This window comes from Myotis lucifugus, unplaced genomic scaffold (genome assembly GCF_000147115.1).
Source record: "Myotis lucifugus unplaced genomic scaffold, Myoluc2.0 scaffold_173, whole genome shotgun sequence".
NCBI classification, from domain to species: Eukaryota; Metazoa; Chordata; class Mammalia; order Chiroptera; family Vespertilionidae; genus Myotis; species Myotis lucifugus.
The window spans coordinates 1,201,008-1,228,795 of record NW_005871221.1 but is presented as its reverse complement, the minus strand read 5'-3'; the positions used below and the strand labels follow the sequence as shown (position 1 = coordinate 1,228,795).

The 27,788-nt window shown below is 55.7% G+C and overlaps 1 protein-coding gene across 2 annotated transcripts; it reads left to right on the top strand.

Moving 5' to 3' along the window:
- Positions 1-27,788, top strand: OLFML2A (olfactomedin like 2A). 2 transcript variants are annotated; one of them, XM_014462203.2, is made up of 8 exons: positions 1-189; positions 8,696-8,959; positions 13,992-14,099; positions 16,787-17,002; positions 18,858-19,101; positions 21,240-21,470; positions 22,720-22,905; positions 24,191-27,788. In XM_014462203.2, the coding sequence occupies exons 1-8, from the start codon at positions 94-96 to the stop codon at positions 24,793-24,795; spliced, it is 1,950 nt and encodes a 649-aa protein (XP_014317689.1). In that variant the 5' UTR covers positions 1-93; the 3' UTR covers positions 24,796-27,788. The 2 variants fall into 2 exon arrangements, with proteins under 2 accessions (XP_014317689.1, XP_023615870.1); XM_023760102.1 differs by lacking the exon at positions 13,992-14,099.

The window sequence follows — 27,788 nt, the reverse complement described above, 5'->3', positions numbered from 1 at the left end:
AAACAGAGTCGGAAGCGGCACCGAGCTCGCAGTGCAACCCGCGCTTCCAAGCGTCCGCGCCCGGCTGTCGGTGCCCGCTGTGCCCGTCCCGCCATGGCCGTGGGCACCTTCTCGCCGCGGCCGCTGCCTCTGCTCCTGCTGCCGCTGCTGCTGCTGCTGCGCGCCGGCCCGGTGCGCGCGGAGAGTAAGGTACGCGCGGCCCTCCGACCAGGGCGCTGCTCCGTGGGGAACCCGGCGCGAGGGGGCGCTGTGGCTAGGGGTGCGCGCCAAAGGAGGGGGCGGGAGACCCGAGCGGAGGACCAGGAAGGGAGACCGAACCTCGGGCTTAGCTTGGAAGCCGCCGGGACCTGGCTCCCGGGAGAGGAGCGCGTGGGGAAAGAAGCGCTGGAGATGGTAGTGGTGCTTGGGGCCCGGGCTGAGGAAGGGGCGCTGTGACCCAGTCCAGTGCAGGATGGAGGTCAGCACGGAGACCCGGGACGAGGGAGAGGGGGGCATTAGGAGGCTGGAAGGGGCTCAGACAGGAGATGCAGTCCCCAGCCGAGGGAAGGGATTCCCTGGAGCGCTGGGCAGGGGCAGTTTGGAGATCTGACTCAAAGTTTCCATGGAAGGCTGACTCATGGGGGCAGACCCTAGGTAACTGCTACCCAGCGACTCCCAGGTTTGTAGCAGCCCCTGGGCCAAGGCTTCCCGGCCATGCTGGGGACCCAGAGTCCCTCCCCAGTGAACCCATCTGGTCTGGCCCCGGCCTGCCAGGGACCTCATGCACCCTCTAGAGCAGTGGTTCTCAACTTTCCTAATACCGCGACCCTTTAATACAGTTCCTCATGTTGTGGTGACCCCCAATTTCATTGTTACAAATTGAACATAATTAAAGCATAGTGCTTAATCACCAAAAACCAATATGTAATTATATATGTTTTCCGATGGTCTTAGGCGACCCCTGTGAAAGGGTCGTTCGACCCCCAAAGGGTCGCGACCCACAGGTTGAGAACCGCTGCTTCTAGAGAACCGTGTCTCCAGAAGTGGCCTGAGCTGTTTTCCCTGTTAGCTGGAAGGATCTGCCCTGGTGTCCGGCAGACCTGGGTTCAAATCCTAGCTGGGTACCCTAGGGCGTCAGCTCTCTGAGCCTCCATTCCCTTGTGCATACGGGGAACTATGACACCTCCCGCACCCTGCATCCGCACCCATCACGACCTCTAAGTCAGTGCGTTCATGCCTCTAAGATGTTTAGCACCTCACCTGGCACTTAGTAGGTAACCAATACATGACACAGTGGTTATGAAATCTCACCACACGGGTTCTAACAGGGGGTGAGATCCGGAATGCAGAGAGCGCACCCTAGTGTCAGAGCGGGGCCCCTTGAGAGTGTTTTGGAAATGACCCATCGAGGACAGGACTGGAGTTAGTGAAGGGCAAGAGGGAGGCAGGGCCCTGCTCATGGAGGGTGAGAGAGAAGGAGTGATTTCTCTCCAGCCTCTTTCCTGTGCAGAAGGTGAGGCTGTCCTGTCCACAGGCAGGTGAAGGTCAGAAGCCACCGCCACCCAGTAAGTATAAGAGCATGGGCATTGGCAGACCCTCACCCGGAAGATTCAGCTCAGGGTGTGACACCACGTGGGCTGCTGTCCTGACCCTGTGCTCCAGGGACAAGAAGGGAATGAGTGTCATTCCCATTTTATAGATGGGCAAACGGGGGTGTGTAGAGAGGCAGCCGGCTTGTGAATAAAAAACACCTGGGTTCTGGTTCCTTGTTCTTTGGCTGTGTGACCTTGGGCAAGCCCCTGCCTGTCTCTGGGCTTCAGTTTCCCCATCTGAAAAACGATGTCTCCCCAAATTCCCTTCCATATAGGGCCTTCTAGGATTTTCCCTGACCTGGCTCAGGTACAGGAACAAGAGAGCAAACCCCCCACCCCCACCCCCACCCCCACCCCCAGATAACCCCATCAGCCCGGTTCCTCTCTCTGACTGGGAGAAATATTGGGTCTTGGGCATCCTCTGAGCAATGCAGAGAGGGCTGTAGAGCTTGTGGGGGAGGGCTCGCATTCAAAACAAAGCAAAGACAAAGAAAACCCAACACCCTGTTTGTGTAGTGAGTCAGCCAAACACTTGCTAGGTTGTGTGTGTGTGTGTGTGTGTGTGTGTGTGTGTGTGTGTGTGTTTAGTTGTCCCAGGGCAAGCTGGGGCTGGTGGGGTGGGGAGGCACATTCTAGAGTCTGGAGGACGAAGCAGATGGGGGACTCAGGGCAGCTCTCCCCCAGACACCTCCCACCCCCGCACGGCTTCAGCCAGCTGGGAAAAATAAAAATGGGTGAATTTACGCCACATTCCTCAGCACAGCCGGACTCCTGCTGGCTCTGTGGAGAGAGTTGTTTTCATTATCACCCTCTCCCTCCCACGTAACAATCCTCCTTCCTCTCTGAGCCTGTCCTATTTTCCCAGGTTGGAGGGAGCCCAGGGGAGGGCTAGCCTGGGGACTGGAAGTCTAAGGGGTGAGCTGGCCCCTCCTCAGGATTCCTGCTCCTAGGAGGTCCGGGCTCCTCTCCTGCCCGATCCTTCCTGGGCTATGGGGGCAGCTTCATCCTCACTCACCACAGATCTCTGTGGTCTCCGCCAGCTCCCTGCTCAGTGTGTGTTAATTTTGTGTTTATAGCAAGGTCCCTCCTAAAGAGGATTTGCCGTTTCCATGTAAGGAAGTGCTTTGTCCAGCTTGGGAATGGGAGAGGGAGCTCATCGCTTCCCTGGCGCTTCTGAGGGGCTGCCCAGCGTGGAGGTTGGTTGGGATGGACAGAGAGGTAACCACATAAAAACCCAGCCGTGCCCCAGAGGCCTCTGGGAACCTGCTTTTTTGCTGTGCGTCCTTGGACTGTGGTGAATTTCCCATTTCTACCTCATTTTCTCCATCTGTGAAAGGGCTGCTGGCGCCTCGCTTCCTCCATGCACTCAGGTGTGGGGAGGGGGTCTTTGGTCAGCCCCGCCACAGACCAAGGTCTGAGCACAGGGGAAGGCCTGGACTGGAGGGATCTGGGCCAGGGGAACAGGAGGGGCTGGAGCAGGCGGCGGTGTCCTGGCCAGGCTGGTCCCGGGGGCTTAGGTGTTGCTGTGCCTCCGCTCCAGGAGTTTCCGCCTGTGGGTGTAATTGGAAACAGGCTCGGAGCAGGCCAGGGAGGCAGTGATGGAGACCCGCGCACAGAGAGGGTGGGGCCAGCCCCGCAGGGTCTCTCTGCAGGGAAGACCTCCCCCAACACCCCTGTTGTCTGGGGGCCCCAGGACAAAGCCCCGAGAAACATCCTGTGTGCCCCCCACGCCCAGCACTTACATTCAGGATCTTACACAGCCCTCCTGCCCACACTCCGAGGCGTCAGTGGTCCCTCCCTGCCTGACAGACTCCAACACTGAGGGGCAAACGAGTCAGGGTGGGGCTGCCCAAATGTCCTGGACAGGGAGCGGGAGGAGTTCAGAGACTCCTGGGGTTCCATGAGTTCAGAGACTCCTGGGGTTCCATGGTTCTTGGCTGTTAGTGGGCACCCAGATGCCTGGGGGGCCTGATTCTCCAGGTGCGCCCAGCGATTCTGAGGCGCATCCCCTGGTTGAGGACTCATGGAGGTGACAGGGAGCCATGGAGGTCTGTGAAGAGAGTGACAGGTCAGCAGAGAGGAGCTCTCAGAAGACGAATCCAGCAGAGAGGAGCTCTCAGAAGACGAATCCGGCAGAGAGGAGGCTGCTGTGCTGCCCAGAGAGCAGTTACTGTGGCCTGAATCAGGCTGTTGCCGTGGAGTGGAGAGCAAGGGAGAGAGATGGGGAACACTTTGGATGAAGAATCAGAAGAACATGGCGGATGGGGTGTCCAGAGTAAGAAGGAGGCTCAGCTCTGGCTGGTTTTACTCCGTGGTTAGAGTTGCCCCGAGGACTGAAGTGTCACGGGTTCAGTTCCCAGTCAAGGGCATCCGCCTTGGTTGCAGGTTCGATCCCCGGCCCCAGTTGGGATTCATGCAGGAGGCAACCAATTGATGCGTCTCTCTCACATTGATGTTTCTCTCTCCCCTGTTCTCTAAAGATCAATGGAAAAAATATCCTCGGGTAAGGATTCAAAAAACAAAAAAAAGGAGGCTCAGAGATCTGGGTTGGGCAGGAGGGTTAGACATGGGTCTGGGAGAAGAGGCTGGGTCAAGTTTTGGATGGATGAAGTTAGGGATGCCTGCGGGCATCCAGGGGGAGGTGTCCAGTTGGCAGTGAGCTCTACGGGAGGGAGGGAGGTCTCTGCTGCAGGAGGACATGGAAGCTGGCATGAGAGAAGAGGGAAGACTCGACCTCAAGGTGTCACCATTTGAGCCTGTTCCAGTTCTAGAACGTTTCACAGCTTGAACCCCCTCTTCCCAATTCCAGCCAGATTTCTCCATCTCTCTTCAGAAAAACCTCAAGTACGCCTTCTCGCCATTTCACTGTGGGATTTCCTTGCAAATACCTAGGGACCTTTTTAAACACTGTCCACCCCCACTTCTGGGGGCTTTGGCAGTGTGTGCTGAGCCAGGCTGCAGGGAGAGATGGGGGGCTGAGGCAGGGGCTTTCCTGCTTGGCAGCACCTCCTGCCCTCGTGCCGAGAGCAGGGTGGGTCAGGCCTGGCGGGAGCCCCAGGTCCTATGCTCCCCCAGGACCCCCTTCTGTGTCCCAGGTGCTAGAGAAGCCCTTGCCTGGTGACTCTGGGTGGTCATGGGAGGAACAGCATGTGAAACAGATCTGGGAGTCAGGCTGTGCTGTGTGACCCTTGGCAAGCCCTTAGTCTTCTCTGATGCTCAGCTCTCTCCTCTCTAAGATGGGGCGTGGTGAGAGCAAGGAGAGGTAGAAAGTGTGAGGGAGGGTTGGCAGCAGCTCTAATAGCAAGTGCCACTAGGGAGCAGTCACTCTGTGCCAGGCCTGGTGCCAGGCACTCCGCACGCATTGACTCATTGCAGCCTCAGGACAAGTTTACGAGGAAAGGCTGTTGCCTCCCCACAGCAGAGGAGAAAGCTGAGTCTCGAGGGTCAAGGCCCTGCAGGGAGGAGAAGTGGGGGCTGGGGTTTGAGTCCGGGCTTGGCGCCTCATCATGGAGCTCAGCCTCGTCCAAACAAGCACCACAGGACATGGCAATCCCCGGAGGTCAGGCCCTGCCTGGGCCCCGGCAGTTGCTGCCGCTGGGAGCAGAGGCCCTCTTCCGACTCCTGCAGGGCCCAGGCCTTGGCTGCCCCCATCAGGACATAGCACCTCATCTGCGGAGGGAAGGAATGTTGCAGTCCGATGTGGAGGCTGCTGCTGGGGTGGGTGGGGTGGGCGTTGGGGTGATGGCTGGTTCCCAAGGAGGAGGCCTCTCTGGCCTGACCACACAGACCGCACCCACATCCACCCGCCGGGCGCTTAGCTCCACCTGGGGGAGTGGGTGGAAGTGGCGAGCTGGGAAGGGGGCCCAGGAGTCTCCAAGGAGGAGAAGGGACTAGCGGTGATCTGAGGAATGAATGTTCAGCCCCCAAGCCTGGCTGTTGGTGTCATGGGCAGGGGAGAGTCACCCTGCAGTGCCCACTGTACACTTTGCCTACTGGGGGCCCAGGACAAAGCTTCCACCCACAGCTGCCCTCTTTCCCACCGTCCTCACTCCCCAAGGCGCTGGCAGTCCACCCATTCTGGGTTCTAATCCCCTTGAACAAGTCACTTGATGGCTCTAGGGCTGTTTCCTACTCTATACGACGCTGCTAAGAATATCTACCAGTGCACCCACGTGGAGAAACAGTCGGCCAATCAACCCCCATTCAGGATTCCTGGTGTAATAACAGCTACACTATCCAGACTACTGTGTGTGCTGACCCTGGACTCAGCATAGTTCTGGTGTTCCGTCTCAGTCCACACAGTCCTGTGTTGGGTAGGCACTCGTAGTGTCCTCGTTTTACAAACGAGGAAACTGAGGCACGGAGAGGTTAAATCATCCACCCAAGAGCACTCAGCTGTAGGTGGCCCATGGCTGTCTTCCTAACCATTGCCCCACCCTTCCCAGCACTCGGTGTGTTTTCAATAAATGTCTCCTCCATGGACTCTGCCCCAGGTTTGCCGCCTCCATCTACCGTCTGTCTACCAAGCAGCTGAGTGAGCTTCCCATGAGGCAGATTAGATCCTGACTCCCGCTGATTAAAACCCTTCCATGATGCTCCCATGTTCTCAGGAAGAAGCCAAGATCCTCAGCCCAGTTTCAGGGCCCTCCATGAGCCAGGCTCTGCCACCCCAACCCTTACCTCCTGCCACCCAGGCTCCCTGCAAGTACCAGCCAGGGTGACCCTCCTCCAGACTCCCAAGGTGCCAGGCTTGTCTTTACAGATTTGATTTGCTTGGAATGCCTTCCTCCTCCTTAAAGATGTCCCCAAGGGGCACCCTCTTCCAAGCAGTGTTCATGGGTATCTTTGTGCTCAGAACTCACTATGCCAGCTTCGCCCTCCATCTATTTCTTCTGCACCTCCAGCTGTCACCCAGGGCCTGGCAGAGGCCAGGGGCTCAAACAGGTGTCTGAGGGCTCAGAGACACTGCTGGGTGCTGGGCTTGGCAGAAAGCCCAGAATTCAGTTGGGCTTGGTGGCTTCAGGGAGAGCTGAGTAGCCAGGAGACTTGGTTTGTTAACTGAGCCAGGAACTGCTGCATCCCAGGAGCCCAGAGCTCAGAGTGGACGGGCTGAGACAGCTCAGGGAGTGGCTGGTTGGGGCTCCCAGAGCCCAGCTGGTGTATCAGGACAAGGCAGGCTGGAGGCGGTGACTGAGCGTGGCACCTGCCACTGATCTCACTGAGCCACGGAGTCCTGCTGACCCCAGTGACCAGTGACACAGCTAGACACTTGGGTGTGCAGCATCCCAGGGGGAACTGAGAGAAAAGGGAGGAGGCGAGGGAAACCACGAAATGGAGGTCATGTGATTTCATTTGATCCTCACTGCCAGGAGGCTGGGTATGGAGAGTCAGCCACCTTCTCACTGAGGGAACGAGGCTCAGAGAGGTTATGTAACCTGCTTAGGGTCACACAGGGTGTGTGGGAACAGACCTATAGAAGCAGCAGAGACCAGTGATTTCCATCCGAAGTCAGGTCTGCAGCCAGATCTTTCCAGTCAAAGCGGTGTGACCTTGGACATGTGACTTCACCTCTCCGAACCTGTTTCTTTAGCTGCATTAATAAAGACTCACACTTAAGGCGCACTCACTATGTGCTGGGCTCTGTTCTTGGCCACATTAACTCATTTAATCTTCACAACAACCCCACCAGACAGGAGCCCGTTTTACAAATGAGGAAACAGGAAGGCTGAGTTGCCCATAAGCTCACAGTTTCTAACCCAGGCTCCAGACACCAGGCTCTTAGCCCTGTGCTCTCGTGTGTCTGAAAAATGCAGGCCTGTTTGTCCAACCGATATTTACAGAGCTCCTACTCCAGGCCAGGCAGGCACTGTTCTGGGATATACAAGGGAACTAGACAAAGTCCCTGCCTCTAATGGTGCCTTCAGCAGAGTAGGGGAGACAAAAAAAAAGCACACAGATATGTTTCAGATGGTAACAGGTGCAATAAGGAAAAAGACACTAGATAAAGGGACAGGGAGTAATGGGAGGTGGGTGGTCAGGGAAGGCTTCTTGGAGGAGGTGAGATGTAAGAGTGAGGGAGTGAGCCAAGGAAATAGCAGGGAGATAAGGGTTTCAGGATGAGGGCACCACATCTGCAAAGGTCCTGAGGCTGGAGTGGGTGAAGGAAAGGGTGGCAGGAGGAGGGGTTGAGGGACGGGTGTCAGCTCACATCGGCCTTGAAGGCCAGGGTAAGGACTTTGGAGATAACAACACCCTCCCATACACAGGCCTTTTTAAAGGGTGTGATGCACATGAAAACTGGGATGTGGAAAGCGCCCAATAAAAGGCCTCCATATTTTTTAGTATTGTGGCAAAATACACATAACACAGAATTTACCTTTTTAACCATTTTAAAGTATACAACTCGGTGGCATTCAGTGCATTCACAATGCTGTGCCACCACCTCCACTACTTCGTTCCAGAACATTTTCTCCAGTCGGAAAGGAAACCACGGGCCCTTTAAGCAGTCATTCCCCCTCCCCCTCCCGCTAAGTCCCAGCAACCATTACTCTGTGTTCTGCCTCTGGATTTGCCTATCCTGGACATTAATATAAATGGAATCATACAATACGTCGTCTTCTGTGTCTGGCTTCTTTCATTTAGCAAACATGCTTTCGCGTGTATCGCTACTTAATCCTTTTTATGGCTAAACAAGATTCCACTGAATGGATGGACCCCATTTCATCTATCCATCAGCAGTGGGTGGACATTGGCCTTGTCTCCACCTTGTAGCTGTTGTGAATCGTGCTGCTATGAACATGCCTGCGCAAGACTTTGAATACCTGCCTGCAATTCTTCGGGGTATATACCTAGAAGTAGAATTATGGGGTCATATGATAGTTCTGTATTTTACTTATTGAGGAACAGTCAGATTGTTTTCCTCAATAAGCGGCTGTTAATATTTTAATCTGTATTATTATAACCCCTCTATTTCCTTGTAGTGGATGCTAGCTTCTCAGCCATCTCTAACCGCCTTCACAAAGGTGGGGGAGGGGTAGGGGGCTGGATTCTGCTACCCCTTCCTCTCCTCTCCTCTTTCCCTCCCCCCAGCACTGGCCTCTGGCTCACCTGAGCCCCTCTTGCAGGTGTTTGGAGACGTGGACCAGGTGCGGATGACCTCGGAGGGCTCGGACTGCCGCTGCAAGTGCATCATGCGGCCGCTGAGCAAGGACGCGTGCAGCCGGGTGCGCAGCGGGCGCGCGCGAGTGGAGGACTTCTACACCGTGGAGACCGTGAGCTCGGGGTCCGACTGCCGCTGCTCCTGCACCGCGCCGCCCTCCTCGCTCAACCCCTGCGAGAACGAGTGGAAGATGGATAAGCTCAAGAAGCAGGCCCCCGAGCTCCTCAAGGTAGACCTTCTGGGTTGAGAGCGGGGGTGGGAACACCTGGAGGAGCACCCAGCATGGGCCGGCACCAGGCTGGGCTGCCCGTGGAGAGTCCACACGCTCTAAGGCAGGTGCTGTTATCACCCCATTTCACAGGTGAGGGAACAGGCTCCCTGCAGGGCAGCCACTCCTGGCCCAAGACCATGGGGTCCGTAGGTGATGGAGGCAGCATTCTTTGGCTAGTTGCCCTGAATAGATAGCCCCTGACCATCTAGTCCGGTGTTCTGTATTTTACCCAAACCAGTTCATCTGTCGGCACCTCTACATGGCATTTTAAATTCCATGACATTTTATTGTTTTAAATTAGTAATAATATTTCCCATATTCAAGTACCACCTGCACGCCAGATGTTGTGCTAAGCTCTCGTTACAGATTATTCCTCTATATGCTTAAACCGTTCTGTGAAATACGGGGTCTTTGTCCTCAAGAAAAGAACACTGAGGTTCGGGGAGGTTAGGTCACTGGCCCACGCCCTCACATCATGGCAGGTAGCCTCAAGGCTGTAGCATCCTTTATGGGAATTTTGTGCTCACACCATCGCCACCCCACGCCATAGGCAGATTAGAAAGAAGCACCAGCTCTCGGGGTCACAGCACAGCCAGGTGAGATCAGTCCCCCAGCCAGCCAGGCCCCTTTGTGCCATTCCTACCGCTCAACTCGGTGCTTAGCGGGCTGGGATTTGAACCCAGGCCCTGCTGGGTCCAGAGCTGTTCTGAACCACAGCGCTCTCTTGTTTGCCTTTTGGAATGGACCAGATCCCTTGGCGCTTTTGAGAGTATCTTTTTATCTTATAATTTCTTCCAAACATGTGGGCGTCACGATTGTGAAGTTGACTGAGCTGTTTGTCACCCTCCTGGTCAGCTAACAGGTTAGCTCGCCATTCTCATGGATGCTGGCAGAAGACACAGCCTCCTGCGTCAGAAACAAAGGACTTTGTTACTCAGAGCAGCCAGAGTTCCTACATGTTCTTGCCCTGGTTCTCCCACTCCAGTCCCCGCAGGGCGATAGCATGAGGGCCAGGTGACACTTGCACACGGAGTGGGGTGATTTTCAAAAGAGGTGTCCCAACTTGGAGGATGCGAATCTGTTATCATGGGCACTGCGCACACCTTCCCGGCTCCAGAAGGCACACCGTCTCTATGCCCCACGGCTGTTCACTGTACGACGAGATGGCCTGGAACCGGGACGGCCAGGGCCTCCGCGTGCAACACACGCAGAAAAGCAAGAGACCCACGAAGAATTGTCTCCCGACATTCGACATTCGGCTAAAGATGTTTTCCTGACATTTACCTTTAGTTGTATTAGTGTAACAATTGAATGGATACCAAAACTCTCAAAGTTGGGGTGGGGGTGGGGGGTTGTTGACTTTTAAGCTAAGGGGCCTCTGACAACTTGGCGGTCCCTGGACCACACTGCCTCCTGGGGCCTCACTAGGGCCCTGCAGACCCCAGGCACTGAAGCCATAGGCCGGTCTCCAGCTCCAGGGACAAACGCAACTTCTGCTCAAGTCCACTTCTCAATAACTAACTTCTCAAACTACTGGACAGGAGGCTACTCAAAACCTTTCCGTAAAAGCTGGCTAACGTCGTCCTTACCCTGGAGAGGGAACTTATGGTCCCAGCTTTACTTGTGGAGGAATCTGAGGCCCAGAGAGAGAGACTGTGACTTGCCTACAGTCACACAGCAGGAAATGGCCAGCACTAGGATTAGAGCTCGGGAATTCTCTGCTGTGCCCCCTTGCCCATGGGAGGGGTCCCTGGCACACAGGAGCCCATGGGGGGTTTCATTTAGCCTTAAAGGACTGGAGTGGGGTGCCAGCAGGTGGGGTTGTAGGAAGAAGAGAGGATATTCTGCCTCATTGATACCCTAGAAACAGAGGCGGGTACCTGAGGGGTACCCACAGAACCCCAAGAGGAGAAGGGGGCAGGAAAGTATGACACAGGGCTGAGGCCTCTCCCATTTGGCTTGGCTCTCCCTCCCTCAGCAGAAGGCTCTCTGTGGGCAGCCCCGAGGAGAAGTTAGAGGAAGCCCGTGGGGAGGGTAGAGGGCACCCCTGCCTTATGCCTGCCCCTCATCCCTACCAATCCCTTCTCCTCAAGCTAAGAAATCCAGCTCTGATTTGGCCTTGGTTACTTGATTCTGAGCAGGAGTGAGGGGATTCCAGGTCCCTTTTCTTGGGGAGGTTGGCTGCAGAGCATACCTCTCACCTCTTCACTCTCCCTTGAGCACAAAGCAGATATAGCCATACCCTTGAGGAATCTCCAGTCTTATGGGGACATAGCTCCTGACCCCAATAATGGCAGCATGATTGGTGCTGGGTCGGGGGACGTCCCAGGGACCGTGGGAACCAAGAGGAGGAGGTAGCATTAGAACTGGGCTTTGAGGGATGTATAGGAGTCTCTCGGGCAGAGCAGAAATTCGGGCATTCTGGGTGAGAGCAAGGGGAGCGTGTGTGGTACAGGATGCTTCCCTGCCCTCTCTCTGCTTCAGCCCCACAAGCCACCTGTCGGTGTCTCTAACACAGCGCTCCTCAAGCTATCTATGGTGAAAGACCAGTTGTTAAAAAAGCCTGTCAAGAGCCAATACTTTTGTAAAATACTCCAAAAACAATTCTTAGAAAAATGAAACAAAAATACACAGGCACAATACAAGTCCAGTGTTTGATTATTGAGAGTCAACATATGAAATTGCTCTGCCAAATGCTGCAAAAGTCTATAAACGCCTCTCTCACTGTTGAGAAGCATTGTATCACAGAGGAGTAGGGAGCAGGTTGGCCCGGCGCTGGTCCGCAGACCACACTTGGAATAGCCCGGCTCGAACACACCATGTTTCCTCCCACCGCCAGCTCTTTGCACAAGCTGCTCCCTTCGCCTAGAATGCCTTTCTCCTGCCATCTTTGCTCTCTCAGTGCTCAGCTCAATCAAAACTTCTTCCCTGGCAGACTTGACTAATTCATACCGGCTCCCAGACAAGGTCACGCCTCACCATGAATGCTCTGGGCACCTGTGTGTTACCGTCTGCGTTCCCAGAACCGGCACCTCTCGGTTACTCTCTGCATTCCTTGCCGGCCTGTGAAGGACCATGAAGCCTTGTGTCTGTCTTGCTCATCACTGTCCTTAGTGCCTGGCCCAGCATAAACATTTGCTGAGGCTGAAGAGGGGAGCAGGGGCAGATCACGGAGTGTGCAGATGCCAGGCTCAGGAGATGACAGTCACATGTGGGCAGTGGGGAGCCACAGGAAGTTATCCACAGGGGAGAGCCTCGTGGTCATAGCTGAGCTTTAGGAAGCCAGTTTATATATATATATATATTTGATTTCAGAGAGGAAGGGAGAGAGAGAAACATCAATGGTGAGAGAGAATCATTGATTGGCTGCCTCCTGCACGTCCCCTACTTGCCCTTGGCTGGAATCAAACCAGGGACCCTTCAGTCTGCAGGCCGACGCTCTACCCACTGAGCCAAACCGGCCAGGGCTAGGAAGCCAGTTTTGGTGTCAGCAGAGTGAAGCTGGAAGGTTCCCATTTAGCCCCCTGGCCAGTAGTCGTTATTGCTGATACCCATGAGGCCCTTGCTGTGTGCTCACTCTGTGCTGAGCCCTGTCCCGTTTACTGCTCCTCACAATCCTATTGCCCCATTTCACAGAGAAGGAAGCCGAGGCACAGAAGGATCTATGTGCATGGTTCTCAGACTATGCTCCACCAAGCCCTCCGGGTACCGGGCAACCTCATGGCCTAAGCAAGGTTGTAGGGGAGCAGGGAGGACTCAAAGCCCTACCCCTGCTCCCATCAGAGCCCCCACCCCCTGTTTCTGTTTTAGAGAGCCACGTCTACTCAGAGAAAAGCTCTCTGCTTAAAACAGCTTGAATACCCCTGGGAGAATGGGAATAAAACTGTTTTGGAAGCAGCGGGCCAGGGCCAGACGGGAGCGCTGGCCTGCTCGGGCCCTGAGAAATGCTGCAGGGCTGGGAGTGGGGCCGTGCTGGAGGGCGGCTGGAGGAGCTGCCCTGCCGAGGAGCCAGGGAAGCTGATTTCCCAGCCAGCCCCTTGTCCCTGACACTCGCTGTCATCCTAGCCATCTGGAGGGAAATGTCATATCCTGATGAGGTGTGAGAGCGACGGGAGGGGAGGGGCCGCTATAGTGAAGAGCCCTGGTCTGGAGACCCAGCATCGTCCACTGACCTGCCGTGCAGGCCCCACCCCCTTCTTTCTTATCCTCAGTTTCCCCATCTGAACACAAAACAGGAGCAGTAAAGCATGATAGGCCCTAGCATAGAGCACCTGGGTGGCCTTGGGCAGTCACTTCCCCTCTCTAAGTTGCAGCTTCCCAATATATGAAGACAAAAGGTGTCCAAACCGTGTTTTGGTTGGGTCCCTAGAACAGACCCTGAGGCGGGTGATCTGTGTGTGGGTGACTTACAATGGAAGTGCTCCCAGGAGAAGCTGGTACCGAAGTGGGAGACGTGGGGGCAGGAAGGGAAGGCAGCCCAGCAGGCTGTGGTCACAGGCCAAGTGCCGGCCTCAGCCCCAGGGGACGCTGGAGTATAAATGATGGCCCTTCGATGCCCACACCAGTCAGACATTGCCAGGAGGACATATGCTCCCAGACACTCTGGAGGCAAAGTGGCTCTTTGAAGAGAGTCACAAATGCAGGCCGGTCCAGCGAGGCCCCTGGAAGCCAGGCATGGGCACAAGAAACAGTAGGAGGGTCCCCAGGGGGTTATGGTTAGAGCTGCCTCTACGTACCTCTGGGGGTGTTGTGAGGATTATGTGAAATAGCCCATTAAAGCCCCTAGCACCGTGCCTGCCATGTGGCAAGCACTCAAAAGATGGAATCTGCTGCTTTTCTCGTGATTATTAGCAGGCGAGGTCTAGTGGGTGCCGAGGGCCCACGCAGGCCATTCTGAGCCCCTGGAGTTGTGCGCCGAGGTGGGACTCCTTGCGCCCTTCGCGAGGGTCCTATGCTCTGCCCTCCCCCTGACTTGCCCTTCCCTGGGCAGCTGCAGTCCATGGTGGACCTCCTGGAGGGCGCCCTGTACAGCATGGACCTGATGAGAGTGCACGCCTACGTCCACAAGGTGGCCTCCCAGATGGACACGCTGGAAGAGGTAAGAGGGGCTCGGGCCAGAGGCCAGGCTGGCACCGTGCTGGGGGCCTGGGCAGGGTCTATCTTGACCCCGGTGGCTGCTGACAGCTGGACTCCAGCAGAGCTGGGAGGGGGAGACGCAGGCCATAGGGTCTAGACAGTGGGGAAGAGGTCTGACGGGCTCCGGGGCCTGCGGGAAACTGGAAGGCTGGGTGGAGAAACTGAGGCACCTGCTGCTTGTATGAAAGGGGTGGGGAGGGAGCTGGAACCTGCACTTGCCCTCAGTTCACCAAGACCAGGACCCACACATTGCAAACTTCAGGGCCACCCTTCTCATAAATGCCACGTGAGTGGTGCCCCCCTGAGGTGGTGCATCATGGTGATGCCCCGTGACGGGCTGAACCCACGGGGGCCAGGCTCAAGGCACCTACCACGGAGACAGTGTCTTCTCCTGGTCAGGGCCACTGGGCTGGAGGACGGGCAGGCGGCTAGGACTGCCCCCTAAGGACAGGGACAGAGCCGGGCGAGCAGGGGTTCCAGGCTGCAGGTTCGAGGTTTGCATCTCTGCTGGCACGGCCTGGCCTCCGCCTGTTTCCTGCATCCGGCCTCTGCTGGGAGCCTGGGACATGCAGCTGCCAGGAGCGGGCGTGGGGGCTTCCTTTCCCAGCTTCCTTTCCAGAGGGAGGGGGCACCTGGGCATCCTGTGCCCAGGGTGGGAGATTAACCCCTTACTAACCCCAAAGTTGGGGTCACAGTGGCTTTAATTACTCAACAAGTGTTTGGCGAGTATCTACTCTGTGCCAGGCCTATGCCAACATGGGAGAAAGGTAATACCAACCAACTGAATTTCTACCGGGCACCAGTGTTTCCTGTGCACCTAGTACATGCCAGGCTCTCCTCTTGCTGACTCAACAGTTATCCTTTGATTTTTCCGCTTGCAATCTAAGGAAATGTTAACTCACTTCACACAACTGCGAGCCAGACAGTCTGGAGGGGATGTCTGCTGGGCCTGGAACAAATCAGAAATGATTTCCACAGCCGCAAGGAAATGATTTTTAATTCTCTCCTGTTTTGCATTATCTGTGCTTTGCTTCTGTTCACTAAGTGATACGACAAAGTTTGTTGCTAGCCTGGGAGGACTGGGGAGCACAGCCTCGCTCGGAGGAGCTGGCTCCCTCTCCCTCTTCACTTGCAACAGAAGTTCTCAACCACGGCCCTCTGCTCCCCAGGGGACAGTTGGCAGTATCGGGAGACATTTTTGGTTGTCACAGTTTGGGGGAGTGGGTGATGGATGCTATTTATTGGCTTCTAGTTGGGTAGGTGCCAGGGATGCTGGTAAGCATCCTGTAATGCACAGTAATGCTTAGGACACACACACACACACCCCACACACCCAAATCACAGCTGCCTGACAAGTGTCAGCAGTGCTGAGGCTGAGAAACTTGCTTGTCCAGGTGACTTCTGTCTTCCGGGCCATCTAGTTTAGAACTCACTTTCTTGTTCTTAGCATCTCTGTGCGTCACCTTGATGTTTAGTTGTTGTGATAAAGATCCTCATTTAACAGGCAAGGACACGGAGGCTCAGAGAGGTCAAGTCACCAGCTCAAGGCTACTCAGCCAGGAAGGGGAGAGCAAGGATTTGAACCCAGCTCTGTCCGACTCCTGCCTGCTGCCTCTTGGTCCCTAAACCTGTTCACACCCAGGTTATATCCTCCGTAAACATTTCTACCGGTGAGAGTCGGACGCTCCAGGGCTGCACAGCAAAGAGGTGCTTCCTGCATCTGACTCTCATTTCTCCTGCTTCAGCTGAGAAGTAGACTTGACACAGGAATTCCATACATACCCAGCCTGCTGGGGCTTTAGGGACCTGGGGCTGCTACCAGGCCACCCAGCTTCCCTGAGTCCTGCCCAATGGACAAGGTCAGCCTGGGCAACAGCCTGGCGATGGGGACCCCTGGGTTGGGGGATCACAGAGAGAACATGGAGATTCTGAGCAGTCCTGTTTCCAGCAGGATTCAGAACCAAGGACCATGAGGGGGTGGATGGGGGCTGCTAAAACCAGGTGGGGTCCCCGGCAAGTGGGGGACAGGCAGGCAGGAGCAGAAACCTGGGAGTAGAAGCGGTGCTCAGTGCAGTGGGAGGAGACTGGGGACCAGGAGGGATCAGCATCTCACCCATCGCAAAACCCCAAAGAGTTTCATTATTTGAGCATGTTATTCAAAGAAGGTATTTATGTATCTCTTGTGAAATTAAGAGGTAATTTTAAAGTAGCAACTTAAATGACGAATTCATACGGTGGCAGACTGTGCGTCCAGTAAAGGAATGGCCAGCACTATATACACAGACATGGAGAGTTCTCAAGATTGGCTCAAGTGAAAAAGCAAAGTGTTAGGGAAGAAAAAAGGAAAATCCATAATAATTGGCTGAGAAACAAAAGTGGGAGGAGGACATATTTTATACCCGTTTGTATCTTTTTAATGTAGCACTGTGAACATATTTCATCTAATTTTTCATTCATTCACTTTTAAAGTAAAGAATAACGACAGGGCCTTTTAGCGGCATGCTTTACTCCAGCCCTGCTCGCTGGTGCTGCCCCTGCCCGTGAGAATGGGCAGCAAAGCCCCATGGCAGGAGCCGGGGTGTCCCCCCAGGAGGAGGGGTGGGGCGGCCAGGGGAGGAGGCTGGAAAGACCTTGGGTCCGCCCCCACAGAGCATCAAGGCCAACCTGAGCCGCGAGAACGAGGTGATGAGGGAGAGCATGCGCCACTTCAGCGAGCAGCTGAAGCACTACGAGAACCAGTCGGCCATCATGCTGAGCATCAAGAAGGAGCTCTCCAGCCTGGGCCTCCAGCTGCTGCAGAAGGACTCAGCCACAGCCCCTGCCGCCGCCCCCGCCCCCGCCCCGGGCCCTGGTAGCAAGGCTCAGGTGAGACCATGGCTCTGATTACGGGTGGGCTTGGGAGCACAGTGTGCCAGGCCCCAGCCCTGAGGGCAGCTGGGTGGGTCTGGGGCTGTAGGACAGGGCTGAGGGCTGGAGCGTCCACGGCAGGGCGGGTGCAGAGGGTGCCTGCTATTCAGTGAGCACCATCGGCCAGGTGAGCTGGGAGCAGACGCGGGGATCTAGCCAAGGAGTCCGCTCACTTGGCAGAATTCTCATTCCCATTTCCAAACTAGTGGGGACAGGGTCATCGGGATGACCCTCCCTGCCTGGCCCTGGGAGACCAGGTCTGTTGCAGCCAACCACTTCTAGCCGCCCCTGCTGTGGCTGGGCCACTGCCTGGGTCAAGTTTGCTCAGGGGTAGATAGGCAATGCCTCGCGGATCCCTACACAGTAACGCCACATCATCCAACCCAACCTGGGGTGAAGGACTCCTGCAGCGAACCCCCAGACATTCCGTGCTCAAGCTCAGAGCACAAAGTGAGCAGAGGTTTGTCACAGGCACAGCCACCCTTGACATATAACACACCGTTGTGCAAGTTTGACAAAGGCCCTCCTGCAGGCAAACGCACTGAGGAAAAGGGCGTCCCTCTGGGCAGATAGATTAGAAAGGGTAGCCCCCTTGAGTGGACAGATTGCACAAAGGCTCCTTCCGTTGAGCGACACACCAGGGCGTGAGGCTTGGCTGATGGAGTAAGACCAGATTTCAGCCCCATTCGTGCCCCTTCGCCAGTCACCTGTGTGCAGGACACAACCCGCACCGCTCACAGCGAGCGGCCTTGTTTTTGGTGAGTGGGGGATGAAGGGAGCTGCTGCTGTAGATTCCTGCATCGAACCCGACTCCCTCACAGACATCATCTTAGTTCATCCCATAGCCACCTGCCAGCGGGATGCTCATCGCCCATTTGGCCGATGAGGAAACGTGGACCGTGGGGAGAGGGTGTCTGCACTGGGGCCAGAAGGGGCTGTGTGTCTGCCGAGTCCATGCTGTCCATTGCCACCCTCGGCCTCCTGCGCTGACATTGTGATGTTGGGGCCATTGGCATCTGAACCGGAACCACCTAGGGCTGGAGCCTTGGCCCAGAGCTGGCTTTCTGCTTGTTCTCCTGCCAGTTCCACAGGCGTGAATGAACCACGCAGAGTCCAGATTCTGTCCTTGCTCTGCCTAACGGAGGTTGACGTCACAGGCCCTGTGTTCTCGTGCCAAGCCAGCACCAAGGGCATTTAAAAGGGAAGGAAAAGAACAAAATTTACGAAATGTTAGGAACTGCATGCCCTAAGGGCAATGCCTGGGTGACCAGCCGTCCCAGGAGTGCCAGTCTGCCCAGGGCTGAAGGGTTCCCAGGATGCGGACTTTCAGGGCTGAGACCGGGAAAGTTCCAGGCACATGGGAGGAGCTGGTCACCTTGCCGAGGGGCCCGAGAACCCCTCCTCTGCCCATAAACAAAGACCAGTGAGTGACAGAGACAGAGATGAGAAGCTGACTTGGTGGTCGCTACCTCCCCATGGAGCTGACTATTGTAGTCAACCCCTTTGGGGAGTGTATAGGAGTTAAGAAATGGGACAGGAATCTAACCCACCAGGCTGGCCTTCAAGCCTGCAGGGAAGCTAGAGAGCCGAGTGGGGAAACAGGTACACCCCAGTCATGGATGTAGCCACTATGGGAGGAAAGCTGTGGCTATGAGCTCCTGGGATGTATGGGGTACTCTGAGCACCAAATCCATGACCAGGCAGCTGCCACAGATGGGTTGAGTCCTTCCAGCCCCCACATGCTGAGCCTCCATGACACCCCCACAATATCCCTTCTACCAGCCCCAAGTCTGAGATTTCCCTTCTCTCCTAGGACACAGCTGGAGGCAAAGGCAAAGACAGCAACAAATACGGCAGCACGCAGAAGAGCTTTACAGACAGGGCCCTCCCAAAACCTCCTAAGGAGAAGCTGCTGAAGGTGGAGAAGCTGAGAAAGGACGGTGGCCAGGGTCGATTCCCCCAGCCCACAGTCAGGCCCCGGGCCCTGGCCCAGCAGCAGGCGGTGATCCGAGGCATCACCTACTACAAGGCGGGCAGCAGGGAGGCGACCGAGGCTGGTGAGTTGGAGGGGGGTTGAAACCTTGGGGATGGGGCTTGCTGATGGCTGGCCACAGCCCAAGGATGTCCCACAGGGATCCAGGGTCTTCTCTACAGTCCCAGAGTTCAACTCCGCTGGTTACCTGTGGGTGGCCTTCGCTCATGCACACGGTGGGATAATATCCCCTCATGGGGTTGTGCGGATGGAATGATAGAATCAACACCATGGGCCACTCAGTTCCTTTCCAGATTCACAGCCGTCGCCACCCTCACTGGACTTCTCCTCCTTCATCCAAAGATTTGCTGCAGGTCCACTGTGTACTTGCTGCATTGCCCAGAGATTCTGTCTAATATGGAGCTCACAGTCTAGTGGGAAAAACCAAATCCATGGCCAGGCAGTTGCCACAGGTGGGGTGAGAACGCAGGGGCTGTAGCCAGGCCCGGGTTCTAAAACGTGACATGGGCCCTTTGGGACACTTCGTGTTTCCAGACTGGCCTTGGGATGGATGGCCTCTCCGGCACCTCCCACTTCTTACTCCCCAAAGAAGAGCCCACAGACACCTGTATTCTCCCTGCAGCCCCTTGGTGCATCACAGTGAAGGACAACAAAGTAATTAACTAGAGACAAAAGTTCCAAGAGTAGCCAAATTTCTGGGCCACCACCACTAGTGTGGCTCCTGGCTCTTCCTCCAAGACCCTCTGCAGACGCCTGCTCTTCTCTGATGTCCCTGGGAATGTCCCGAGCCTGCTCCCCTCTCCTGGGTCCTGCTGACCACCTCCCCACGAGGCCCTCTGCCCAGCCTGTATCCAAGGGAGCTGTGAGGGGGAGCTGTGAGGAGCCTGTCTCCTTCAAGAGCCCCCTCAATTCTTGGTTTCTCAGGGCTCAGGGGAGACCCCCCAGCCCCTGGTGCCAGCTGCTGGCCCCGAGTCCTGCCAGCTCAGCCTGGGCAGCACGGAGCCTCTGACCCCTGGCTGGGACACTGCCCAAGAACAGCTGCAGGCATCTGACTCTGCCAGCGAGGCCCGTGGGAACAAGCCCCTGCCCTGGCAGGCTGCCCAAGCCAGGCCCCCAGGAGGCCCCCGACCAGAGGGTGTGCCCCATTCCTGAGAGACTTCAGGGGCTGCCCTGCATGAGTCGTGGCTACACCTCTGTGCAGAGAGGAAGCCCAGGCCAGGAAGAAATCAGGTCCTGGTCCTGGAGTCCAGGGCCCTCAGTGCGCCCCCACTCCATCACAGCAACACCATTCCTTTGTCCCCGGCATCACAGTTTTCTGTACTTCGCCCGGTATCATCCTGGACCCAGGTGAGGAACCCAGCTCAGAGAGGCAAAGTGACTGGCTCCACGTCTCACAGCGAGTTGTTGGGACTGGAACCCAGGTCAGCAGGCTGCAGAGCCTGCCTTGGACCCCTTCACAGCTCTGTCCTCAGCGCTGAGAGGTCTTTGTCCCTTTCTGTGTGTCATTGAGTCTGCTTTCCAGACCCGATCCAACCCAGCCTGGAGAAGTGTGTGGGTCAGGGATGACCCAGGTGGCTCCAAACCAGGTCCCACAGGTGCTGAAAAAGGCCTCCTGTGAGCAAAGCCCGTGCCAGCAGGGGTGGGCGAAGAGGGGAAGGGGTTGCCAAGAAAGCTGAGAGACGGGAGATGGGAAATGAGGGGACAGAGAAGGACAGGGGCTGGGGTCCGGAAGGTGGTGGGAAGCTGGCTACACCCGCCCCTCCGGCTGGAAGTGTCATATACTAGGTAAGAGAAACCTGAGGGTGGGTTCCAGGGGACAGGACTGGGAGAATGTCCGGAGATGGCTTTCTGCCTCCTGGAACGGAGTCTAGGAAATGAAATAATTGGCACAGTGTGTCTGACACTTGGGAGGAAAGAGGTCTTGTAATTGGCAGAATCTGTGCAAATGTACACATTTTCCTATAATCAGCACCACAGCCTAACACGGTGGGCCTTTCGCTTCACAGAAGGGGAAGCTGAGGCCACTCAGCTGGGGGGCTCTGAGCCGGTCTGCCGCCCACGAAGCCCACTTTTCGAGGCCTTTCACTCCCCAGGCCTCCCCTGTCCTCCGCATGGCCCCAGGGCTGGGCGCCTGCCGGCCTGGGGAGGAGCCGGGAGCAGCAGGTGCTGCTAGGAGGTGAGCGCAGGGTCTTCTCTCCACAGACAACGCCCTCAGGGGCACTTCCTGGCTGGAACAGCTGTCGCCCAGGGAGGAGGGCAGGCCGCCCGAGCCCAACTCTGCGGAACATGAGGAGGCTGGGTCCAGGGCTTCTGAGGGAGCAGCCTTGGCCCCTGGCACCCCCTCCTCGAGGCCAGCCACCACCCCAAGCCCCAGTGCCACCACCAGTCCCCTGCCCACCGAGCCACCTTCACACCCAGAAGTCCCCAGGCAAGGTGAGTAAGCCTCCCAGGGGTCAGCAACCTACGCCCGTGGGCCTGATCCAGCCTGCAGCCTGTTTTTCTCCAGCCCTCCAGCTGTTTCTACATGGTAAGGGGTTGTTTAAAAAAGGAGAAGATGGGGCAAAAGTATGTGGTCTGGCAAACCTAAAATGTTTACCATCTGATCCTTTACAGAAAAAGCTTAACAACATTTACAACGAAACAGGTATTTTCAACAAGTTCTTTTTAAAAATATATATATTTTTTATTGATTTCAGAGAGGAAGGGAGAGGGAGAGAGAGAGAGAAACATCAATGGTGAGAGAGAGTCATTGATCAGCTGCCTCGTGCATGCCCCCCACTGGGGATCGAGCCCGCAACCCGGGCATGTGCCCTTGACTGGAATTGAACCTGGAATCCTTTAGTCCGCAGGCTGATGCTCTATCCACTGAGCCAAACTGGCTAGGGCTCAGCAAGTTCTTTTTAAAAAGTCACCTAGAATCCCATCATCAAATCCAACAACTATTTTCACTTCTTTATTTCCTCTGTCCTGTCTCTGGCTCTGTTTTTAGGTACACATATGTGGGTTTTGGCTGGTGCCTTTGGTAGAAATCCTCCTCCATAAGTCATCGAGCCCATCCATCTTGGGCATCTTGCCTGCCCGCGACAGCAAGCCGTCCTGGGCCCGAGCACACGCCATTTTTAGGAATCTTTCCTAAGGATCCATCAGCGATTTGGACAACAGCTGCCCCTTAAACTGTTTTCCTCACAGCCTATTTCTAATGTCAGAAAATTGGACATAATCTAAAGCTCTAACACTGAGGGGTCTGGTTTAATAAATTCGAGGGCACAGCTGTCGGGTGGCCTGGTAGAACCTAGAAGTCACATCATTAAAAGGCCATGTACTGCTGGGAGAAATTGCTGAGGGGAGGGAAAAAGACAGGACACATTCGGAAGAACCATAGTTTTCAGAAGTACATCTGCATGACTGTACATGTAAAGAAAAGGAAGGAAATGTAACATGCTAGAAAGTTTCTTTGGACGATGAAATTCTGAATGGTTTTTATTTTCTCCTTTGCTGAATGTTCTGTGTTTTTTTTCAATGATCAGACATTGCTTTGATCATGAGGGAAATAAAAACAAGAGGCTGCAAACAAAACATCAGGAGGGATTTAGGTTAGACCAGAGAGTGTTCCCAGGACTGTTGCCCGGACTCGGGGCCCGTGGGTCTGAGTACCAAATGCTGCTCCCCTCGCTCCCCACAGGCAGGGAGGCCAGCTGTGAGGGCACCCTCCGGACCGTGGACCCCCCCGTGAGGCACCACAGCTACGGGCGCCATGAGGGAGCCTGGATGAAGGACCCGGCCGCGCAGGATGACAGGATCTACGTCACCAACTACTACTATGGCAACAGCCTGGTGGAGTTCCGCAACCTGGAAAACTTCAAGCAAGGTCGGGGGCCCTGGAGATGGGAGCGGGGCAAGGTGTGGGGGCTGGGAGAGTCCCCCGTGGAGGGTTGGCCTCCTTGGCTTGCGGTTTCCTGTGGTCCAGACTTCCCCAGCCTGGCCGAGCTCCAAATGTTCTGCCACCCCAAGAAGGGGAGTCGGGGGTACCCCCTAAGTGCTAGCACCGTGCCAGGAGCTGGAAGCCCCAGCAAAGAAGATGGATGAGGCCCTGATATCATGAGGGTAACTCACTGTCAAGGGGAGCAATATTTAGAGTTTCCACTGGTGCGTATTATATGCTAATCGCCTGTGTGAGTCAGCTCATGTTGTCTTTATAATCCAGGAGGTGGGGGTTACCACCCTGTTTTACAGGTGAGCAGGGCCCCAGGCCTCAGAGGAGCTGCAGGTCTGGGCAGGGAGGACAGAATGTTGGTTATCAGATCTGGGGCATGGTGGGGGAAGGGGTCATTTAGACATGGCCCATGCTCCAGAACTGCAGTCTTCCTTGGAAGGCAGAGACTTAAAGAAACAATTTGAGTACATATAGTGTTAGAGGGAGAGCTCAGGGGGCAGTCGCAACCCTGCCGGGAGATCAGGGAAGACTTCCCAGAGGAGGTGATGCTGAGTTGAGCCCTAGGGGAGGGAGAGAAAGGAGAAGGAAAGGTGTTCCAGGTAAAGGCCCGGTGTGTGAAGAGGCTCGGCAATGAGAAGAAGCACTGTGACATAGGGGGGTGCAGGGCGCATAGTGAGAGAGTGGCTGAGGCCGGCTTTGTGTGCCCCATGAAAGAATTTGGACTTACCCTGAGAGCTGTGGTGTCACAGGGTATGACCTGGAACAGCTAACGTCCTTCCTCTGCCAGAGCAAATTGGCCTGGTCCCTGCCTCGAGGGGCACAAAAGCCAATGAAAGATACAAAGACAAAGGTGTGGGAGGACAGAGGAGAGGCCCTGGCTCAAGCTGGGGAGATCAGAGAAAGCTTCGTGGAGGAGGCAGCATGGGCCAGGGCTCTGAGAGATAAGGAGGCCTTCCCAGGCAGATAGGATGGGGCCTGGCCGTCCAGATAAAAGGAGCAGCATGAGCCACAGCAGGGACTGGCGTCCCCCGTTTCCTCCTGGGCAGACGGGATACTAGTCCTTCCTTGGTGGGGCTCGGGGATAGGACGATAGGCCCAGCTCCAGGCCCACAGCACACTCAGTACCCATGGCTTGCTGAGCCATCCCAGAGCCCTGGGTGGCCTCACTGGTCCCTGGGTGAGCCGAGGGCGGGTGTGACCAGCTGCCCTGCACACGCAGGTCGCTGGAGTAACATGTACAAGCTGCCCTACAACTGGATCGGCACGGGCCACGTGGTCTACCAGGGCGCCTTCTACTACAACCGCGCCTTCACCAAGAACATCATCAAGTACGACCTGCGCCAGCGCTTCGTGGCCTCCTGGGCGCTGCTGCCCGACGCGGTGTACGAGGACACCACGCCCTGGAAGTGGCGCGGGCACTCGGACATCGACTTTGCCGTGGACGAGAGCGGGCTGTGGGTCATCTACCCCGCGGTGGACGACAGCGACGGGGCCCAGCCCGAGGTGATCGTGCTGAGCCGCCTGGACCCGGGGGACCTGTCGGTGCACCGCGAGACCACGTGGAAGACGCGGCTGCGGCGCAACTCCTATGGCAACTGCTTCCTGGTGTGCGGCATCCTGTACGCCGTGGACACCTACAACCAGCGGGAGGGCCAGGTGGCCTACGCCTTCGACACGCACACGGGCACCGACGCCCGCCCGCAGCTGCCCTTCCTCAACGAGCACGCCTACACCACCCAGATCGACTACAACCCGAAGGAGCGGGTGCTGTACGCCTGGGACAACGGCCACCAGCTCACCTACACCCTCCACTTCGTGGTCTGAGCGGGGACCTGCGCCCACAGGAGAGGAGCGGCGCTGGGCACGGGGCTCTCCATAGCGACTCCTGCAAGGAACTCCATCAGCAAATATTTATTGGGGACGGGGCCGGGCCAGGGGCTAGGCATACGGCATAGCCTGCAGAAAGCTTCCTGAGCGCCCAGTGGAGTAATCGTTGCTTCCACTCCAGAGCACTGTGCCCAGAGCTTCATGAGCACTAACCCATCTCACCCTCCCAACAGCACCCTCGGAGGTAGAGATAGTTAAGCCCATTTCACAGGGGAAGACACTGAGGTCAGGGAGACAACATTCCTTGCCTCAGGAGCCAGTTTGGATCAGGCAGGCCATGTGTCACAACAGCCTCATTTTACAGATGAGACTTGACCATGCTGCCCCCTGTGTCTGTCCCTCTCCCCTCTCTTCTAATTTCTCTTGTTCTCACAACTCTGTCTCCCTTCCCAGGGCTTCTGAAAACCAGAGGCCTTTGGGACCAGTGCACTGATGTTGGGTGGAGGCCAGGCTCTGTGTGCCACCCCAGGTCCCCGTTCTGGCTGAGCGTTGGTGGCCCTGGGCTTCGGGCCCTTTGGCTAAGGTCCCCGCTCCTTGGCTGTGGCCAGGCCTCCTACCCTACCCCACCCGCTGTCCAACCACATTCCAAACCTCCATGGTCACCCAGCCACTGAGCAGAAACCACACCCCAAGAAAAATACCAGCCCCCCGTTCCAAGTTCCCCCTCCCTCTGTACTCAACTCTATTTTCTCTTCTTCCTCCGTGCTGTCATTTGTTTCTGCAGCAACAGCTGAGAAGGCTGCAGACAGCTGCCTGCCAGCAGCGACTCTACCAGGGCAGAGAGCCGGGCCAGCCCCCAGGTTCCCTCTCCACCCACAAGAGCTGACTCTGGCCACATACCCAGGCCCTGGGACCGCTCCCCAGTCCCTTCCAGAGCCTCTGGGCCTGGGGTCTACCTTGTCCTTTCACTCTGGGCATTTCAAGCCACAACCTATATGCACTCAGGGATACCTCCAGGTCGGCCTTGAGCAAGACGCTAGGCCTGAGGTCAGGGTGGGGCCAGGACGAACCGGATTCCCTCTTCTTTGTCAGTCCTGACCTGGTCATTTGTGAGATGGCCCAGCAGCCTGGGGGGCTGGGGAAGGCGAGATGGGAGCAGTCGGGTCCAGGGGAGGCATCGGACCTGGTTGCAGGGAACAGCCGGAGCCCTTTTCCGGGCTTCAGAGATGTTGGTGCCAGGGCTGCCCCGAGCCCAGGACCTGGGGCTGAGCAGCACTGGTGGATGCCCCACCTGGAACTGCTGATGGCTCCCTGAGCCTCAGATCCAGGCAACAAGACCTTGAAGCCTGCCCCTCATCTGCTGCGGACAGTCTTTTTAGAGCTGGGAAGTTCTCCAGTCCAACTCCCTGTTTCACCAAAGGAGAAATAGGCCCGGAAAGGTTTAGAGAGGGCACGGGGCCACACTGGGAACAGGATACAGCCGATTTCCTTTGGAAGGTCTCTGTCTACATCCTTTACTCTCCTGGCTTAGAGGCAGCTCTGCCTGGGAAGGCGATAGACCACCCAGCACCCAATCCATCCCAACACCTCAGAGACGTATTTACTGCTGATCCCTACACACCCAGACCCGCTTCCCCGCATGCCAGCTCCTGGGTATCTGTCTATTTGGACACCCTGTTGTCACGTTAGGAACTCTAGCTGCACACCTGAGAGTGCAGGGAAATGCATTTTGTGCTGAGTACATTTCTTTGTATCGTCAGGTGATTTCGTATCGTCAGGCGTTGTCAGGTGATGTTGTTTTGCTTAAGCTGTAACTCACCCCTGAAATAAAGGGGAACGATGACGCCCAGCCGAGCAAGGCCTGACTCATAGTGGTGGATACATCCAGCCTCCTCCACCCAAGCATCCCGCTCCACTCACAGTCCCGTAAGGGGGCTGCGTGTCCCTTGACCCTGGGTGTGGGTTTTACAAGACTGTGTCTTTTATGATATCACAGCCCAACCATGTGAGAAGTGTTCAGGCTCCTCTTGCTCCATTAATCTGAGAAAAGGCAAAGTGAGGATGGACTGATTTTGAAAAATTAAAGGCCAAGCAAAATGGTTGTCTGGGAAGATGATTCTGGCTGCAGCCTCCAAACACTTCCTAAGCCTCTTCTGCTTTCAGGCCCTTGTATGTGGGTTGTGTGGAAGGAATAGTTATTTTCCTCACTTTACAGATAGTCAAACTGCAGCCTAGAGAAGTTAAGTCATGGAGGCAGTTAAGTGGAGGGCGAGGTTTCAAAATCAGGTAATAAACCATATTCTTTGACTCATCAACCATGTGCTAAGCATGCCATGTGCATATTCTTGCATCTCCACAACAATATAAGGTATATACTCTGAATATGCCCATTTTACAGATGAGGAAACTGAGATGAAAGGACTTATCTAAGGTCACAGTGCAGCTTAGTCTGTGGCAGAGTTGGGGTTTCAGGGCTTGTCAGTATATTTTCTATGCTAACTGTATGCCACCCTAGCAGCAGCTCTAAAAATGGTGGCTGTTGCTTTTATTCAGTGTGGCCAGGCCACAGATTACATCCACATATGAGACCCAAGAAGAAGGTTGGGGTCAGCTTGGAAAGAGCCTTGAATGCCAAGCCAACCACATTTAGAACAAAGCCAAGTATAAATTAACAGAGAAAAGAAAATTCTAAGGCGATTAGGTTTATACCAAAGCCCCAAACTAACGGTTGTTAGGAATCTTGTAACCAGTCACATTTTCTGTTTTGCTTTGGCCACTGGGAAGCTCAAAGTCAAATGTGTTATTATTTTTAACAATTGTACTGAGTCTCCCACTGGACTCTGGCTTCGTTCTAGTCTTCCTGCTTTTACCTTTACCCTAATCTTTTTATTTTTATTCTATTGTATTTTATCTATTTTTGTAAGTTGCCACAATCCCTTGTTTGCAACATAGTGGCGTATACCTAAATAAACACATGACCAAAAGCTTGA